This window comes from Lepidochelys kempii, chromosome 9 (assembly GCF_965140265.1).
Source record: "Lepidochelys kempii isolate rLepKem1 chromosome 9, rLepKem1.hap2, whole genome shotgun sequence".
Classification (NCBI taxonomy): domain Eukaryota; kingdom Metazoa; phylum Chordata; order Testudines; family Cheloniidae; genus Lepidochelys; species Lepidochelys kempii.
Window position 1 is genome coordinate 85,753,761 of NC_133264.1, and position 19,993 is coordinate 85,773,753.

General features: G+C 38.4%; 1 protein-coding gene across 4 annotated transcripts in view; it reads left to right on the plus strand.

The window, feature by feature from the left end:
* The window catches only part of SMARCA1 (SNF2 related chromatin remodeling ATPase 1), a 76,138-nt gene that overhangs the window by 54,093 nt on the left and 2,052 nt on the right, over window positions 1-19,993 (plus strand). For 2 of the 4 annotated variants that reach the window (XM_073361261.1, XM_073361262.1), the window contains exons 19-22: window positions 3,970-4,092; window positions 7,450-7,582; window positions 9,380-9,498; window positions 9,859-10,071. In XM_073361261.1, coding sequence (XP_073217362.1) covers window positions 3,970-4,092; window positions 7,450-7,582; window positions 9,380-9,498; window positions 9,859-10,071 — 588 coding nt within the window. Of the gene's footprint in view, window positions 1-3,969; window positions 4,093-7,449; window positions 7,583-9,379; window positions 9,499-9,858; window positions 10,072-11,502; window positions 11,633-19,259; window positions 19,343-19,993 lie in introns of all 4 variants that reach the window. The other 2 variants (XR_012160976.1, XR_012160975.1) reach the window with 2 other exon arrangements.

Below are 19,993 nucleotides of genomic sequence, written 5' to 3' on the forward strand. Positions count from 1 at the left end.
AAAAGTATGGAGGAAAATGTAGGACTAGTGTTCAATAAGGAGTGAGCACAATTAGAAGAGGAAAAGGTAATTTCCCAATGCATGTGCTTAACACTTTCAGCAAAAAGAATGAAAGAAGCATGAGGCTGGTGATATACGTATAAACTAGAACTAAAATATCAACTAGAGGCAGGTAAAAGAACACATAGGTAACTTAAATATATTTAAATCAGTAGCACTAGATTAAATTCATCTGAGTTCCTAAAGGAAGGAGGTGATACCACAGCCATTGGCAATCATTTTTGAGCACTCATGGAGAACAGGTGAAAGGCAAATGTAGTAACAGTTATTAAAGAAAAATGATGCTCCAGCAAAATACAAAGACTTAAAGGAGTTGTGTATATTAACCTTAACACTGGTAACGTACTAAAATTTGCCCTAACATTCCACTTACGAGGTAAAGAGGGCCTATAATATTGTATCTCCCTGAGTATATGATTTAAAAAAGGGGATACGATGCGAGTCTCCTCTAGAGTTTAAATAAAATTAAAAATACATTAGGTGGCATAGATTGTAAACTCTTTTTAGGGCAGCGACCATGTCATCTCGTTGTTGTGAAGTACCTACCACAGTTACACACAGTGTAAAATAAATAGCAATAATTAAAGTATTTTTATTTACTACTGACAGAGAGCAGTTTGCGGAGTTCTTAGCTAAAATGAGCCTAGCAATTTTAACAAATTAGAAACTTCCTAACCATGTGCTCATTATATAGTCAGCTTCAATTGCATTATAGGTAAATATCAGTGTATCTCTTCAGTTTACTAAGCCTGATTGATGTCTCTCAAGATTAGTGGACCTCACAGTTTGAGAGACACTAACCACCTGGAGCACAATGGTATAACTATAGTGTTGGTTGCTTGAATGGGAGGGAAACGCATTGTCAGCTTTCTCTATTTAATAATAGACCTTACTGGAACAGGTCAGCGAAGATAGGTTGAGTCCTTTATCCTGTGTTCAGATTTAGCAGCCTATGTTGGACTCTTTAGAGTAAGGTGAGAAAACTACCAGCATGCACTTCAATTTGCCATTTTTGCAATACTGTAATATGCCACAGCAAGAAATGTCTTGCTGACTTCAGCTGGTTATTGTCTTACCATATGCCCAGAAGTATGAGGATGATACAGTTTGTAATTTTGTCATAGCTTGTGCAACTGTTTCTGTTATATGTAAGTGCAATCACATTTTGATTCTTACAATGCTATAGTTGAATAATGTCCTATAGAAGTGGCTTTTACATATTTATGAATTTTGTGTAATTAAAAAAATATTTGCCTTTGTCCATTCAACTTGATTGCCTTTAATTTCATAGTTCTACTTTGAATTATAGGAGAGGTCAGAAAGGAGTGGCCCATTTGCTTAATATGCCGTTCTTAATTTAAGACATCTTTATCATATCTCCTCTTAAGTTTTCTTTCAATTTCTTATTCCTTTGTTCTTTTGATATAATAAACTCTGATGTGGGAATTCAGTGGGCAGAATTATTAATTTCCTTATGGGCTTTTCTGTGATGCTCAGTACTACAGTGTTTGAGTGCTTCACGGATATTCAAGCATTTACCTCTGTGACACCTTGCCTCGCATCACATAGGAACTCTGTGGTAAAAGCAGGGATAGAATCCAGTTCTCCAGGGCAGCATTCAATTTCCTTAGCCATGAGACCGTCCTTTCTCTCCCTGTGATATTCTCTCTCTGCCACTACACACCCTCCATCTTCTACAACCAAACTTGTCGCAGCCCAGAGCTGCAATTGTAGGGAAAGCCCTGCTTAGCCATGAGCTGGGGCATGCCCAGGGTAAATGGAATCTTTGGGAAATTCAGCTACTAAAATCTACAAATGAGCATGTGCAAATTGCAGTTTTTCAAAGCCTTATAATTTTGGCCAGGTTTTCATGGGGACAGCAAAAAAGCACATCCTTGACAGAAAGCCCACCTGACAAACTTCAAGTCCCTGGTCCAGAGTATGTGGACACTAGAGCTTTTCAAAGACAAGGTTACCAGAATTTCACACAACTAAAATGTGGGTGGTTTTGGTTTTTTTTTTTTGTTAGTCTTGTTCTGAAAAACAGCAGTTTTGTTTGAAGTTTTCCCCAAAAAATGTAGCCCAGGGCAGCTCCCTGGCATAGAGGATTTGAACATGAATGGTTAAGTTTGGCAAAGTTCTAAGCAACAGAAAATAGGGTCTTATAATGGAAGTGTTTGGCAGGCTTAATATGAGGCAGTACTTGCCTTAGCTGACCACTTGATCGTCATTGAGGGGTGTCCTTTTGGTGACATAGAGATGGCATAATTGCTCATATGCCACAACCTTCTGCCTAGATGTTAGATCAGAGAAAAGTTCATATTCAATCACAACAAACTGTAGCAGTTATGGTTCAACTTAAAAACAACAAAAGAGAAAATTCTTAGCTAAGGCTTAAATTTAATTCTTTATTTATCCCTTTGTGTCTTGCCATCACAGAATATGTGGTATGCAAGATCACTACTGGGCACTGTTCTTTACAGTTGGAATTTAGCAGTGAGGGAAGGGCCCAGAACAAAGTTCTCTGTGCCCTAGATCTCCAGCAGTACCCTGTGCAGGAAAGACATGGGTAGAGTGGCTGCAGAGGAGATGTGAAAGATCTTCCTTGTGTCAGGAAAGAGATTTTGTGCTGGCTTCAGATGCACTGGGGCACACTGGAGTGTTGCAGTGAGAAGGGAACAAGCCCCTGAGTCCACATGTGTGGATCCAATAGGTGGGAACTTTTTAATAGGTAGGCAGGGTAGTAGATGCTGTTCCACCACATAGGCATGTTTTAAGAACTTCACCTGCATTCATGTGTAACTCCTTTTTGATGGTGATGAGTATGAAGGGAAGAAACTCTTGCTTGCATGTTCAACACTCACATTCAAATCAGATTTCAAATCTGATGTGCTTCAGAATGTAATACACAGTACAGAGGTCAAAATACAAAACTTGCTGCAGTCTGGGCAGGGACATAAAGAGATACCTGCCTTGCTCTACCTAATGCTGTAATCTTCTATCTTTAAATCAGCAAAGCTTCTTTTTGTAAATAGGGTGCCGTATACATTTATATTGCGTATACCTCTGTTCTACACAGTGGGGCAGACATGCAGCTGGTTAACGTTGTCATAGTTCCACTGACTTGAACGGAAGTGTGACAATTTACACCAGCTAAGAGCTGTGCCTTTCCTTGTTTGTAGTTCATGCCCAAGATGTGCTTGGCACAGGACCTGGCACTGTGCAAAGCAGACCTAATATTTTCCAGGATTAGGCCTTCGTGTGTGAGAGGGATGAGCGATAACATTTTTTTTAAACACTTGTCTCTTAGGCAACAATAGGGGAAAAATAACGTTTAAATTGTTCTATTCACAGTGGAAAGATAATAGTTATAAAAGTCATTGTCTGCTTTAGTTCCTAATCACTGGAGAAATATATCTTTATCATTTTTATGGGATCTAACAGCACTTATCATAGAGAGGAATTGCTTCACCCTTAAGGAACTTAATTAACTGAGATCCTTTGGTTGCTTACCAGTGAGGTTTAACATTACACTTCAATGAAACAAGAGCCTGGAAGCCAAGAAAAAGCAAATGTCGATGAATGACTTATGGTTTGATATATACACCTTGCCTGAAAGAATAATATTTTCAACCTCAACATTTCTGTAAACTGTAAATCCAGCTGAAAAAAAAAAAATGTTCCAGTAGCTATGTGGCATGTTTTAAATTTTTTTTCTACCAGTATATCAAGGTGTCAGAAACATTTCCTTTTGTAACAAATGCTCAATGGTGAGGACTGCATCAATCCTGTCAAACTTAACTTGTGTTTATAGAGTAAATTGTAAAGTGAGATTGATATGAGTATGCACAGTACCCTTAATAACACTGTTCTTTTACTCCTTGCTCATCCTTTTATTGATGATCTTAGGTCCCTAGGAATCCTGACCTCCCAAATGCAGCTCAGGTACAAAAAGAAGAACAAAAGAAGATAGATGACTCTGCACCTCATACTCCAGAAGAAAGTGAAGAAAAAGAAAAGCTGCTCACACAAGTAAAATGATAAAAGTAGCTGAAGTATTTAGTGCATAGCGTTTCATCAAAAGATGACTATTAAAATATACATGGAAGACTGCAGTGTGTTTATAAAAATGGCAGTTCACATTTTTCATTCAGTATTGTATACAGTAAAACAAAACTATTAAAAGGTTATGAAATTAAAAAAAACAACAACACATGCACAAAATGTTTAGGTGTAGTGAAAAATATCCCTCCAGTCTAAATGCAGCAATGCTTTAAACTAAAGACATTTAAATGGTGCTTTGCTTTATCCAGCCATCTTGGCAGTTGTATTTGACTAGAAATTCATCAAGTGTGGGAGAGGGAAAGGAGACTAAAGACTCGAGAAAGAAAACCAAATCCACAGAATAGAGAAGGAGAGAGAGGCTAGGAGAAACAGGGTAAAGAGTGAGAAGAAAGAGTCCAAACTGATCATCCAATTAAGCAATGTAATGACATTTTTAGCACGTTTTATATTTCTTTTAAACAAGTAATACACTTCCAAAGTGTGTGTAATGTATATCTGTAATTCCAACTTGGGTTTCTGATAGTATAAATAAAATCAGAATCCTTTAATATTGTAGCTTTACCATACATCAGCTTTTGTGTCCCTATCGGGGGCCAAATCTGCCTTACTCAGTGCCTCTTTTTCCCTTACTGAAGCAAAGGTGTCATTAAAATGTGTTTAGTTTTGCTTGATTAAATACCAGGAAAGTGCTTCAGGAATTCAATGCGCAGGTTTCTAGCTTTTAATCTGTTTGGTGTATGTATGCAGTAGTGATGCCATGAATTAATATCTGAGTTGCAGCACAACCTGCAATGTCTTTAGATACTTTCTAATTTCTGCACAGGACTAAATACCATGGGATTTTTATGTGACCTCTCTTAGAATCAGGGAGATGCCTGTGTTTTGGAAAAGATGGCCTTGGTTCTCTTCCCTAAGATTTCTTGATGTAGTCCTATATTCAGGTCAGAAGGGACCATTCTGGTGATCTAGTTGACTTTGTACATAACACAAGCTATAGGACTTCAATGAATTAATTACTGTTTAAAGCCCAGTAGCTGAGCTTGAATTAGAGCATATTTTATAGTAAAGCATCCAATCTTAATTTTAAAATGTTCAGTGATGGAGAATCCACCACAACCCTTGGAAGTTGTTCCAATGGTTAATTACCCTCACTATTAAAAAATATATAAAAAATAAAATAAAAATAAAAAAATTGCACTTTATTTCTAGTCTGCATTTGTCTAGCCATTGAATCTTGTTATACCTTTGTCTGCTAGATTGAAGAGCTGTTGATCGAATTTCTGTTTCCCCCGTTATGTATTTACTACTTACAACGTCAAATGTGTGTGGAGGGGCTGTGTTTGAGTTAGAGGCTCTAGCTGTCGTCTCCCATGGTTATTCCATTCTCAAATTTAATTTGCCTGTGATACCTTATGTATTAAATTAAGGCCATCCTGGTTGCCTGATTCACGTCAGTGCTGTTGATGAAATCAGTGGAACTGTTTGTGTGAGTAAAAGAAGCTGGATTTGGCCCATAGACAATAACTTATGTTACTCTCTTCAGTTTTTGTTTTTATTATTTTATTTATTTATTTTACAATATATTTTTTTTCATTACATTTAAGGTAGGAAGTGTAACATTCTTTTAAAAAGTATATAATAGACCAAGATTAGTTATTAATATATTTGAACCATGCTGTTATACAGATACTATGATATATACCATTTCTGAAAATACTGTACTCTGATCTTTGATCACAATCCCACAAACTGTGAGGTGTATTTTCCCCAAGTTTTTTGGGTCCTCAGGTCTCAATGGATTCTCCTATCCAACTGCCATTCTCTTAAATATCTGCAAGTGGTACCACAACTTATGTAGTGGATGCATTCCCAGTCTTGCGGGTTTCCAGTATGTTTCTACCCTACCCACTCTTACCAAAGATATTTTTTAAAAAGTCACACAGGACAGGCAAATGTTATCACATGGCAAGAATAAGACATGATCTAAAATCTCGTTCATCTTGACCAAATGTCAGTGGATAGGTTTGGCTTCTGCAGGTACCTGACACTGTCATTGGATGAGACCAATTCCCGAATATCTGAATGCTGGTCTTGATGATTTGACATATTAACAATAAATTATTGAGGAGGAGAGCTTGACTGAAAGAGTAGTAGTTTTATAATCTAGAAACCTTTCCTCTGTAGAGAAATGGACATATTGTACCAAAAGTGCTGCAGTCTAATGGACAGAGAAACAATGCTGCTTTAGTTGTTTGCAGTGTGTAGATGTGTGGTCCCAGTATATTAGAGAGACAAGGTGGGAAAGGTAATATCTTTTATTATTTATCTTTTACCTTTTTTAGAAAAGATTTGCAAGGCTACAGTTTTTTGTTTACTACTCACAACTTCATCAGGTACAGCAGGGTAAAAACTTATGCCTCTGCTGATGTAGTCATCAGTACTAGCTTCACTGATTAAAAAAGAATCCTGTATTGTGATCATAGGATTGTTTTTATACAGATCCATTAAGTTGTAGGCTGAGCCTGTTCACTTGGAGAATCCACAATTTATTTATTTATTTTTATTTTTTCTTCTGAATGGTATTTCTCTGGTTAAACAAGTGCAGTGCAGTACAAACCACCCTTCAGACTTGTGGGTTTTTTTTTTTGCTTATTCTTGGTTCTTTTTGTTGCCCCTGTCCTAAAACCAATGCATCATCTTTGATGATGATCTTGTGCACTGTATCTCATTTAGCTGTTTTTGTAGTTTTGGTTCCATTTCTACAATGCATAACTGGCTTGCTGTTTGGAAACTCTCAATAACACTGTCATTTGATTGCATCGTGTCAGAACAGAGATCTTTTCTTGGTACAGTTCTGCTTCCATCCAGATGTATCTTATTTATAGTTTGTAAGTATTCTAAATAAGTGCTATTGCATTTGGGGTTTGGTTGGTTAGGTGACTTTCAAGGGCACCAGGACTGGTGCTCCCCAAACTCCAGTCATTTTATTTGTTGCTCGTGCCTGTTGAAGTATGAGCTAAATCCATTAGGATGTGGATTGAGCTTGTTTCTTTGGAGAAATACCATTTTCAGGTAAGAAAAAAATTTGTTCTTACTGATGCATGAGGGGTTATGCACAAAAACTCACTAGAGATCTTTGACTGAGTAATAAACTCTGGATAATAGAAGTTTATGGAAATCCTGAAAGACCATTAACCACTGTAATTATGTGGCACTGTACTGAAGCATTAACAATTGGAGAAAATGGTACATTCTAAGAGAAAAGTTCTAGCAAAATATTTCCACCTGTACCTGATAGTGACGTCTTTATCTCTCTGCTTGCAGGGTTTTACCAACTGGAACAAAAGAGACTTTAATCAGTTTATTAAAGCTAATGAGAAATATGGACGTGATGATATAGATAATATTGCCCGTGAGGTGGAAGGAAAGTCACCAGAGGAAGTCATAGAGTATTCAGGTTTGTTTAAATTCAAGTATATCTTTTCACAATCATATCTATATAACCATTCTGTTTTGTCATATGACTTTTGGAATTACAAGGTTCGGAGCTTGGAAGAATGTGAAAGGTTAAAAGAATGTGTTCCCTCTTAGAAAACGTGAAGTCCTGGGGCAGATTATGCTGTGAAAGCACCTTTATGTATTCTTATTCTGCACTAGCTGATTTTTAGATCATGACTTGCTTCATCTAAATTTGACAGTGTCATTGTACAAGGGGCTGACTTGTTTATTTTTCAGTGTGGGACTCCCGTTTTCTTGGCAGTGATTACAGAGCTGACATTGCCTACTGTTGGTATATGCACATAATAGACAGCCGAATACAAAGGCTGTAAACAAAGGCTGTTCTGTTGAAGCAAATTAAATTGTGCCCATTTACTTCAAGGTTGAATTTGGCCCACAGGACATTTTCAACACTGATGTAAGCAAAGTAGGTGCGCATGTCAGAACTGGATGAAACAAACCAAAAAGAACAGATTATTTAATATTACTCAACCCATACAATACACACGAATAAAACCAAACGATCATGCAAATATTTAAAGAGCAAAAACACCCGTATTATGAAACCTCAAAATAATGTGAGAGCCAGATCCATCCCTCGTGTAATTCTTTTGAAGTCACTGGGTTACACCAGGGATGAATTTAACACACACAGTTTCACATCTCAGTCCAGTCCAATACTAATACAGATGGATGTGATTTCTCTTTTATTCTATTCTGGGATTTTTGCTGGTTTTACATCCTGATCCTGCGAAGAAACATGCTTTATTTTGTGTAAAGTTAAGCACATGCACAATTCTTTGCAGGATTGGGGCCGTAACTTGGAGTAGCTTTCTGGACTTGTATATAGTAGCCATTAATAACAATAAATATTTGTGGTATTAACATCAGAACGTGAGTGAATATGCAGTAGAAATAAGTAAACTGAGCGCTTTGAGGAAAATGCCGGTCAACAGCTCTGTGAAATTTTTCCTCAAAATGTCAATATCACATAAATTGATGTACGAAACCAGGCCCTCAGCTTGTGGCGAAGTACACAATAGTTTTTGACTTTATTTCCTTGAGCTTCCCTCCATTCGATTTCACCAGGCAACCTCTCCTAACATCTTACATTTGAGTGTTCTTCCTGTAGTCAAAGAAGGCTGGACTCAAGTCTCTCCAGAACTTCTTTAAATTTTTTGGGGTTGGCGAATGTCACTTAGTTCAGTGCTACTCAAAGTGGTGGTCCGTGGACCATCGGCTGCCGGTCTGCGCGTACATTGGGAAAAAAAAATTGCTGGTCCCCCACATCAGATAGCGTGAGAAGCACTGACTTAGAGGATTCCAAGAATGAGTTCGTATGAGCCTGCTGACCTAAGACAGAGGACAAGTGAAAGACCAAAAATTGGTTCCTTCACATGGCGGACTGTTGCACTGACACTAGACTTGTCTCCACTATTATTGATGTAATATGTACTCCCTTACATATACAAAGTTGTGCAGGATTTTATCCATACAGACCTCATTAAAGTAAATAAACTGAAGTCAGTATAATTTGAGTTATTTGTAGCTCACCTCTAAAGATACTGATAAACATGAATGTGTCTGAATTTGTTTTTCACATAGCCTAGTGAAATAGTGTTTGATAAATCTTCAAATATCAAGGAACAGAAAATCTGCATTCTTTAATATTACACTGTTTTGCTACAGAATTCTTCATCCAAACAAGGACATAATGACAAGATTATTTTACAGATTGAATATTTTGTTCCTTTAGCCGTTTTTTGGGAACGTTGCAATGAACTGCAGGACATTGAGAGGATTATGGCTCAGATTGAACGAGGAGAGGCAAGAATCCAACGAAGGATCAGTATCAAGAAAGCTCTGGATGCCAAAGTAACAGTTGCAAAATTTTGTTCTTTTAATTAGTCTTACCATTAATTTTCTCGTACTAAGTGCTGCCTACCGTTAACATTGGATGAAGTGTCTTTCAATTCCCTTTAGAAAGAAAACACTTGGGTAGCGTTGGTATTTTCCACACCAAAGTTGGCTAGTTTTCAGTGGGAGAGGAAGTGATCCCTGTGTATAGTTTGAATAGTGGTTAAAATTTATAAATGCTTTTGGTTGAAAAGCAGAATGAAAATATAAAATATTGTTTGTCATAAACAACTCATACTGCTTGTAACAATTAAGTGGTAAAGCCTTAATTTAGTGTTGTACATCCACCAATAAGTCTTATTTTTGTTTTGCATTCAGATTGCAAGGTATAAAGCCCCTTTTCATCAGCTGCGTATTCAGTATGGAACAAACAAAGGCAAAAACTACACAGAAGAAGAAGATAGATTCTTGATATGCATGTTACACAAGATGGGCTTTGACAAAGAAAATGTCTATGAAGAACTAAGGCAGTGTGTGCGCAATGCTCCCCAGTTCAGATTTGACTGGTTTATCAAATCTAGAACTGCTATGGTATGTACAAGCATCAATTACATGAAGCTTAGATTTTGTAGATAATGTTTTATGTTTCTTTAAGCAGAATTATGTGGAATTTGGATCTGTACCAGAACACTGGAGTGTAGGAAACAATTAGGTATGAGAATGGTCATTTTGGTCTATGTTCTCATCACCAGTTCCTAGCATAAGATGTGGTGGCCTTTTTCTCAGCACAGCTAAACAGTGCTTTACAATGAAATTGAAACAAACAGATTACAAAACCTGGCAAGTCTGAGTCTCATGTCAGCCAAAGAGCTTAATGCAAAGATAGACTGCCCTTACAAATCTGTTGTTTGCTCACTCCACACTAAAAATAAATAATCCAAACTGTGTGTCTGTAACTGGTCTTAAATTGAATCACTTTTCAGATTTAGCTGACAGGCTATCAAAAGATGAAGATGATTTGATTACACATAAAATAACATTTTATTTTTTTTGTTAATAATACTTTATCTCTTGTATTTGTATTTCAGGACTATAATGAGAAGTCTAGTAGCTGAGTGTTTCTACAAAAAAACAGTTATTGTGGCAGGTGACTTAGTGTATGTTATAGTAGGTAAAACGTAAAATTAAAGAAGAATTCTCCTGTATAATGTAGTCATTTTTAAAAAGTCATGACACTTTACCTAGCTCATATTACAGTAGACTAGTTTGTGAACAGTTGGATCATAAATAAAACACAGTACCAATTTGACTAAGATATCGGTCAAATTAATACCCTGCATTTCAGCTGCATTCTTTCTTCAGTCTGGATAATATAGCCATTCTAACTGAATTTAATTGGTTTGTTTATTTATTTATAAAATACCCATCCAAGACTTTGAACATGGCCCCCCAAAAATGAGCAGCACGTTTCAGTAGGAAAAAGGCCATAAATGCCTCCTGTCTACTCCCACAGCTGCTTATAACAGCAAAGATGGTCTGGTTGACATATCAACTAGCAGCACATTTCCTATCCATGTATTCCCCATCCCCTCAACCATCCCCCTTGCCCCTTGATTACCTTCCAAATCTGCCCTTATTAACTAGTAGAAGATACCATTTTTACTAACTTAAATTTCCTTTTCAGGTAGTGTTGGATTTTAAAACTATAAACATACAGGGTCACATCTATGGTATCTAATTTATTCAGCTAAGTTATTTCTAAGTGCTTGTTAATTTCCTGTGAGTAAATTTTATGAGGGTAAAGCATGAGGCCAGAACTTCACAGGTTTTATTATTATAGTTGTTGTTCTTCTCCTCAAGGGGATAGGAGTAAGTGGCCACACAAGGGGGTGGAAATGTGGTGAGTGGTATCTGTTAGAAATTGAGGGACCCAAAATGTAGTGAATATTTTGGTTTAAGTAGTCTTTTTCAAACTCAAAATTATTTATTAAACTGATTATTCTACTATTATAATACTTACAGGCTATAAAGGAGTAGTAACAATACATTGTGAACACAGATGAAAATCAGAGATAATGTTTGGGCTGCAAGCCCCCTTCCAGTTACAGACAATTCATAATTTCTAATATTTTTAAACTAAACCTTTTAAGAGGTAATTATTATTTCTAATGTTTATTACTTTCATTTTTCTTAATCTCTCAAAACTCTGTCAGACTCATGATGATATGCTTAGGCTTTCATTAGTGATGTAGTTTCTGTTTGCATATGAAAATCCTGATTTTTGTTGAAGTGTTGTTGTTGTTTGTTTTTATTTTGCATTTTATAGCCAAACTTGTGTAAAATAGGGTAGGCAAGGCAGTTTAATTCTGAAAAGGACTTGTTTATATATCAGTCCAAGAAAAACTTCACTGTATCTTACCAGCCACTAGATGTCTCTTGAATTCCATATAAATAGCCTAATTTTCCTCCATCTTCTCTTTCCTATTCATTTCCTTCAGAAAACAAATATAAATTCTGCTGCATTTCTTTATTCCCAAAGCAGATGGCCTACCCAGGTTAAGATCACAAACAGAGTGAGAGCTTCTGTAAAACAATAGTTTTTCTTAACTGCACAAAGACTTATTTAAGTGTACAGGATTAGTAATTATTATCTTCCTCTTTATTTTATTTGTGTTCGTGCTTCAGGAATGGACAATACTATGACCTACTGAATCATAGTTATTCTCACCAAGCCATAATTTGTGCCTGTTCTCTGAATCTCTTTTTCTGCATTTCTCCAGAGGAAGAGCTCTCTGCCAGTCCAAGACCTTTGGACTGACAGAGTGCCTGTTTTCTGTAAATATTGGCGATAGTCCAGACTTATCCACACACTTTCTGGCTTGACTATGTCCTTTTACTCTCATGATAGATTCTCTATCTTCAGTGGTGCAAACGGTGATGGTTCAGTGCTCCTCCTTTCTCTGTTGCAATCCTAGTTTTTGTAGCTATGACAAGAACGAACAAAATTCTTTCCGCTTTCCAACCTGGACAAGAAGTATCAAACGACCTTGAAAGAAATGAGCAACGGGCAGTAGATCCTTTCCATCAAGACTTGACTCCCTGTAATAAAAATATATGGATTATTCCATATTAGAGTGCTTGAGGTTGAAGACAAAATTCATGATGGATATTCTATTTTCTAGTAGAAGCATCTAATATCCCAGCAGAAGCTTATTTGCATGGACCAATCAGATTCTCCCATCAGCAATTTCTAAGGCCACAGCTACACTACAAACTTTTGTCAATGCAAGTTACATTGGCGTAAAGCTGTTGCAGTTAGTATAACTCTTTTGCACCTGCATACTTGACGCCTTGTGTTGGCACTGCCTATACTCACCAGGAGTGCTATATTGATGTGCAGTGCACCGTGAGTAAGTATCCCAGTATTCAACGCACCATCCTCCAGCACACTGTTTTTTGCGAAGTTTTGGCAACATATGGTGGGGGAGAAATGAGTCACACGGGGGTAACTGGGAGCAAGAGGTTAACTTCCACGAGTGCAACTGTGTCCATCCCATAATGTCATCTATATCCCATAATTTTCATGCCTTTTAAAAAAAAATTCCGAATGGCCTTCTTCGCTGTCAGAAACATGGAGCCTGCACAGCTTGGCACTATTGTCATAAGCATTGCAAACACAGGATGCACGATCCCCAGTATTTGAAAAGGCATAAGAAGAAGTGAATCAGTGGGGAACATGAGGATTTCTTGGAGGACAGATTACTGTGGGACACAGTGAGAGTCAGTTCAAGGTTGGTTGGTGGAATTCACTGAGCAGCTGCAGATGGAGTGCTGCTCCTGGGCATGAGAAAGGAGCGCTGACTGGTGGAATCGGATTGTGATGTAGGCTTGGGATGATGAGCAGTGTCTGCAGAACTTTCAGATGCGGAAGGCTACATTCCTGGATCTATCTGTCTGAGCTCACCACATCCGTCCAGTGCAGCGACACCAAGATGAGAGCTGCACTGACAGTGGAGAAGCCAGTGACGATTGCACAGTGGAAACTTGCAACACCAGATTGCCACCGGTCAGTGGGAAATCAGTTTGGAGTTGGATATTCCATTGCTGGAACCATTGCCATGCAAGTGTGTCTCCTGCTGTGCAGGACTGTGACTCAGCAATGTGCAGGACATAGTGGATGGATTTGCTGTAGTGGGGATCCTGAATTGTGGTGGAGCAATAGATGGCATACATATCCCTATTTTGGCATCAGACAACCTTGTCACGTAGTGCATCAACAGAAAGGGCTACTTTTCTATGGTTATGCAGGCGTTGGAACACTGGGGACGCTTCACCGACATCGGTGTTGGCTGGTCAGGGACACTCTCATCTTTAAGAACAGAGAAATGTTCAGTAAGCTACAAGCAGAGACTTTCTTTCATGACTGATGAATTAATATTGGTGATGTTGAAGTGAACCTGGGGGACCCTTTGCTCCCCTGGCTCATGAAGCTGTACACCAGACATCTAAACAGCACCAAGGAAAGATTCAGCTACCCTCTCACCAGAGGCAGAATCACAGTTAAATGTGCTTTTTGGTAGATTGAAGGGATGCTGGTGGTGTTTACTCACAAGACTGGATCTCAGTGGGAGGAAAAAATCCCAATAGTTGTAGCTGCCTGTTAAAATATTCCAGAAGCAAAGGGGGAAAAGCTGCTGCTGGAGTGGAGATGGAGTGGCTGTCTACTGAGTTTGAAAAGCCAGACACAAGGGCTATTAGAAGCACTAACACAGAGCTATCTGTCTCAGGTAGGCTTTGAAAGAGCACTTTAACAGTGAGCCACAGTAATGTATTCTAATGGACTGTGCTCTACCTGGCCCAGCTATTTTGGGGCCTTTTAGGAATTTGTGTGGTGCTGTGTATGAATATAACACTGTCAATGCACCTATTAATTTTGTGTGTTTGCTACACACTTATGATTATTACAATGTCACTGATCCTATGAGTTGTCACGCTATATATTAAGGAGTCGGTGCTTTCAAAACTGCTAGGCATCCTGTAGCATATGTTGTGAATTCATAAAGATGAATTATCTTCCAAATAATAGAATTTTATTCAGTAACAAAATGAGTGCAAAGAAAAATCTCTGCAGTTTAAAAACTTAATAAATGAAGAGAACAGAACTTAACAAGGGGAAAACTCTTATGTACATTTTACATACACATACAGAACCTGTGGCTTTCACAGGTCAGTGTATTACTTTTGGGGGAATTCTGTGCCAAAAACTTTTAAAATTCTGCATATTTTATTTGTCAAAATAACACAATATAATCACACCAGTTTCAATTATTTTGGTAATTTTATTTCAAAATACCCTGTCAGCAAGTAGGTCTGTAACAACACATACAACAAAAAAGATTCAGGAAATGTGTTTTGACAGATTCCTTACATCTTAATACAGAAGTTTAAGTAATAATTCATTTAAACTACAGTACAGAAACTTATTCCCGCACCCCTCAGAAGCAGTGCAAAGGCTTGGGGGACTTGGGTAATGGAGGAGCTGAGGGAGAGGGAAGTAATTGCTGGGAAGGAGACTGGATGTGAACTTGGAGGGTTGTTGGGTGGGAAAGGTATGGAACGGGTTTTTTGGTATGGTTTTTTGAGTGTGTGGGGCGGGGGGGGAGGAGATGGGGTTGTTAGGGAGCCTCCCCCATGCAGATCCTGCCTGACCCCTAGCATCTCCCATTCAGTTAGGCACATCTGCCCCTGTCCCCATGTGTCCCTGCACCACCCTGTCTTCATGTGGCTTTGTGCCCCCACTCAGCCACCCTCCTGCCCCCATCCCCATGTGTTCCTGTGCCCCCACTTGGCCACCTGCCTCCAGTAGCTAAGAGGGCAGCAACTTATACCCTCCATTCTGTCCTTCCCACAGAGATGCCTCCACAGGGCCTGTTGGGTAGTCCAAAGATAGCACATAACAAACAACAGGTGGTCAGAAGATTTTTCTTCTGATTGCATGAATTCTGCTGGTTTTTTGACATATCTTTCTAGTCAGATATTTAATTTCCCCCCCTTGTAGCCTTTATAGACGAACAGTTTATATTAAGTAAATGTTTGTGTTTAAGATACCCACAAAGTAGAAGTGATTAAATGGTAACAATTTAATGTTGGCAGCTCCATAGAATGTCACTCTTCATTGTAGTATCAAAGAGGGTAGTAGTCCAAATGAAGTGATTTCCCCTTGGGATTATGAACATTGCTTTGAAGTATCCCACTTCAGTGCAGTTCTTAGCAGGAGCTTGATTCAGTGTCTGACGTTGAGGTTGTACCGTCTGTTAAAGTCAGGTTCAGGCACACAAATGTGGTAGGCAATTCCTTTGCCTGTTGTCATTCACCTGACCCTGACTTTCATAGAGAAGTTATTCAGACCTTCTGTCACTCAGACTTAGGCAGTCTTAGTGTCTAGGATTTTCAGTGCACAGGAAATGTAATGTGGAGTCTTTAATCTCTGAATAAGTCTCCCAAGTTTACTGATATTTTCTGTGCTTGTTGTATTGAAGCTTTATGACGACTGATAGATATAGAAAGGGGGGTATATTAGTAGTCACCCATCTACTAGAAACATCAGTTCAATAAATAGTACTCAGTCGAAGCATAGTGGCATGCACTGAAAGTGTCAGTCTTTTTAAGTTTCCTGTTGTCTGTACATGTTAAAAGATTATTTAGCTGCCTTTTCTAGGTAGACTGAAGAAACTGCAAAAGAGGCTGTGAAAGAAAAAGTACTAGTGGTCCAAGCCCGTTCCCAAATGCTCATCTTCATGTATTTTCTACTTGATGATGGAGTTTGTTTAATAAAAGCCATGTGAACAGGTCTGCAGGTACTCCAGTTAGTTCAGCCATATGAGAGCAGTAAAGCAATGTAGTATCCTGGCATACTTTTAAAAATAACTCAAAATACCTACATAGATACTGCATTGCAGAAGGATTCCCAGATTGGTAGATCTGTTTTGTGTACATTATTTCTAAGATGAGGATCCAGTTCTTTTCCCATTTTTCTTACTTTGTATTATTTAAAAATTGTGAATGAACTTAATGCCCTCAAAATGAGGGATTCATCATGCTGGTTTGAGGCAGGCATAGAATGGGCAGGACTGTGCATAATTATCCGTAGCTAATATTCCCACTCCCCAGATATACCATAGCATTGCAATTCTACTCCTGTGCCAGTCATGTAAAATCTAGTGGTTTAGTGATGTGAACATCCAGAGATTTGACTAATAAACTTTCACTCTTGATCTAAGTATACAGACTTGAATCCAGGTCCTCAGATTTGAAGGGTTAGTGGACTAATGTACAGTGCCCTGTAGCTCCTTTGCTTTTTCTTAATACTTTTTATCTGTATGTGGTATTGAGTATTGCCATGTTATCTATTTTATTCAGTCTAAGTTATTTAGAAAGTATTTTTGTATTATTTTAATGATAAAATGTTTTGTGATCATTTCCCGCTTTAAAATTGTCTTTTACTGGGTTTCATAATGTCATTGGTGGTGGTGCATTTTTTCATTCATATTATAGATTCAGGCTTTAGTCAGATATAAAGCCAAAAAGTCCTTTTTATAAAGACATCTTTTTAGTTCTGTAGTCTCCAAGAGTGTGAATCAATGGAGGCTATATGGATCATAGGGAAATTGACATTATCTGTAGTTGGGAATTGTATGATAGTAGTATCCTCCCACCCTCGTGTCCCTTGAGCGCTGGATTGTTTTCCTATGGTTTAGAATAGTTAGCACAATAATCTTCTGCTTCTTTTCAAGTGTATAAGCCACTGGAGGTAATTTGGCATTGCTGTAATATGAGGACTTGGAGAAAGTACTAGTTTCTGCAAGAGGTAATGAGATTCCTCTCCCCTACTCCACCATATTATTGATAAACAGATGAATAAGAAGAAAATACTCTCTGGTCACAAGCAGTAATTACTTTTGGTGCACACAGGATCCAGTCACTGCTCCTCTGTGAGGAATGAAAGCTGACCAGCAGCACTCTTCTTAGGAGAATCTTTTTGCTTCAGAAGATACCACCAAGTACAGAGAACCTTCCTCCACCAGAAATATAGGAGGGTTGTTACAAATTGCTCTGTCTGAAATGGCCATCTATTGGATACAGAATGCCTTGGAAAGTGCTGGGAGCCAGGACTCTGCCGCCGAGGCTAAAATGGGGGTTTCCCCTCCCTTTTTCATAAATCAGCAGCTTCCCACAAACTTCTGACAGTATCCACAGGAAAAAGGTAAAACCCTCAGTGTTACCACAGATATGCTCAAATGTTGTTGGCCTCTCTTCTGCCATCTGACAGTATCCCTTGTTGCTTTGCATCTGGAGTTGGCAAGCTACCTCAACAAGATCTTCAGTGAAGCAATTTCCTTTGCAGTTGCTATTTGCCTTGGCCCCCTTCTACTCGGCCTAACCACAGAAGTCGGTTCCCCTGTAGACACTGGAAGGACAAAAACCACTGTTATTCACCATGGGAAATGCCCTGTTCTTATGTTAAGAAACTTGACGGGCTTCCTTCTCCCTTTCCACGGAGTGGCTGCCTTCAGGAACTCTGTTCTGAACGTTGGGTTATCAGGCTCCCAATCAGGGAGGCAGACTTCCTGGTGATGAGATGGAAAAAAACCCAACAGTAAATATTAAAACTAAAAGCAAAGCCAAGCAAGACTCCCGACCTGGAAGACTTTTAGGCTGTGTCAAAAGATCATATATAATTTTTTAAATCTAAGTTTTGTGGGTCTATGTATTACAATAATTACTAATTGGGCTGGGAAGATCTTTGGGAGGCCTGTATTCCAGCACATGCAAAACCTCTGATTGGCCCTTACCCCACTTATTCATTGGGGACAGAATGACCTCCCTCACCCCACCTTTATTTATTTATTTTTTTTTTTTGAGTCGTCAAATCGAGACATCAGGCAAATAGATTATTGCTATCTTTAGTACAGAATTTCTCTCTCCTCTGTGAAGCTTAAGAAATGTTTTCACTTTATCTGTCGGATTCTTCCCCGTCCCCCACAAATGCAATAAATGAGAGCATCCAGCTCCTCCGAGAAAGTGTAGACAGGTATTTCTTGTCTATTTTTAGTGCCAAAGCATTCAAGAGGCTTCAGGGCAGTCTTACATCTCAAATGGCTAAACTGCTTTTAGAAGAACAAACAATTCCATTTAGAATAGTTTGAGTCTGAGTAGCAGCTATAAAAAAGGGAGCTTTTTTTTAGCATCCATAGGTCTTCTAGACACATCTCCATATACCCTCCCTCATATCTTTTTTTGTGTTTGATAGTTCTGATCAACAGCCAATCCATTTTTGCACACAGACCATCCTTTCAGTCTGGCCACAGCTCTGCGAATTTAAAGATTCTAACCAAAGTAGCAGCTACCATTCATAAGGATTCAAGGGGTTCATGATCTGTTATATTTAGATAATTGGCTAGTAAAATCCAAATCTCTGATGAAAGCCCAGATTGAGTCTCAGTGTGTGCTCTCTGGGTTTACTGTTGCAGCGTCTCATAAATCTTCACGTGAGTGCTGTAGATCTATCTGGAACTTGTCCATCTGGGAGCCCAGTTCAGTACTGGAGAAGGCTTATGTGGATTGTCTACAGAAAGCTTTAGAAAATTTGCAGTAACAATCAGAATGTTCTTTGACATACAGGAGATTAAATCAGATAAATCCTTTAGTTATTTGGCTTAATTGCTCCTTTTGCTAAATTTTGTACATTGGTCCTAGCTTAGTGAATCTTTTGGTTTCAGTGTGAAAATGGAGAGAAAAAGCAAACTTGGCTCTGCAGGAGAACCTAGCTTTCCATTCCCTGGAATGTCAGCAAATCTGTGGTGTGAGTCCTCCTCACTTCCTCAAGGAAGTTTCACTAACAGATCGCAATTTGACCTTTTAACCCAAGTATCTTTTGTATGGGGAATCCCCATGAACCAGATGCCTGCGCAGGACAAGGGGCCAAAAAAAAAAAAAAGTACTTTGATCTGTAAAATGGGGATAGTAATACTGTGCTTTGGCTATTAGACTGTAATCTCTTGCCACAACAGCCCCTTCCTTACTTCATTTAACTAGCTAGCTTCCTGTCTCTTACCATATCACCTCACTTTCAAAAACCTACAAACATAATTTCCTCATTCCTGCATCTTTCAGCTCATGTCATGTTTTTCATCAGTTTGGAACAGTCTCTCGCTTCCTATCTTGGAAGCGCCCCATCAAATCTTCCTTCATATCCCTCCTTGGAACCATTTCTGTCGTGAATCCTTCATTCCTTGCTCTTCTTACCAGAAATCTCTTTGCTGTTATAAATGAAGTCCTGTTTCTTGTCTCCTATTTACCTCCTCTGTTTTAAACTGTAAGTCCTTTAGAGCGGGGGGCACAGTATCATATATATTTATGGCATTACATAAACTTTTTAATAATAATCAATTAGTACTCATGCTCAGATATTCTACCACTGGCTTAAGTCAGTAAATTTTTTTCATTTCATAAC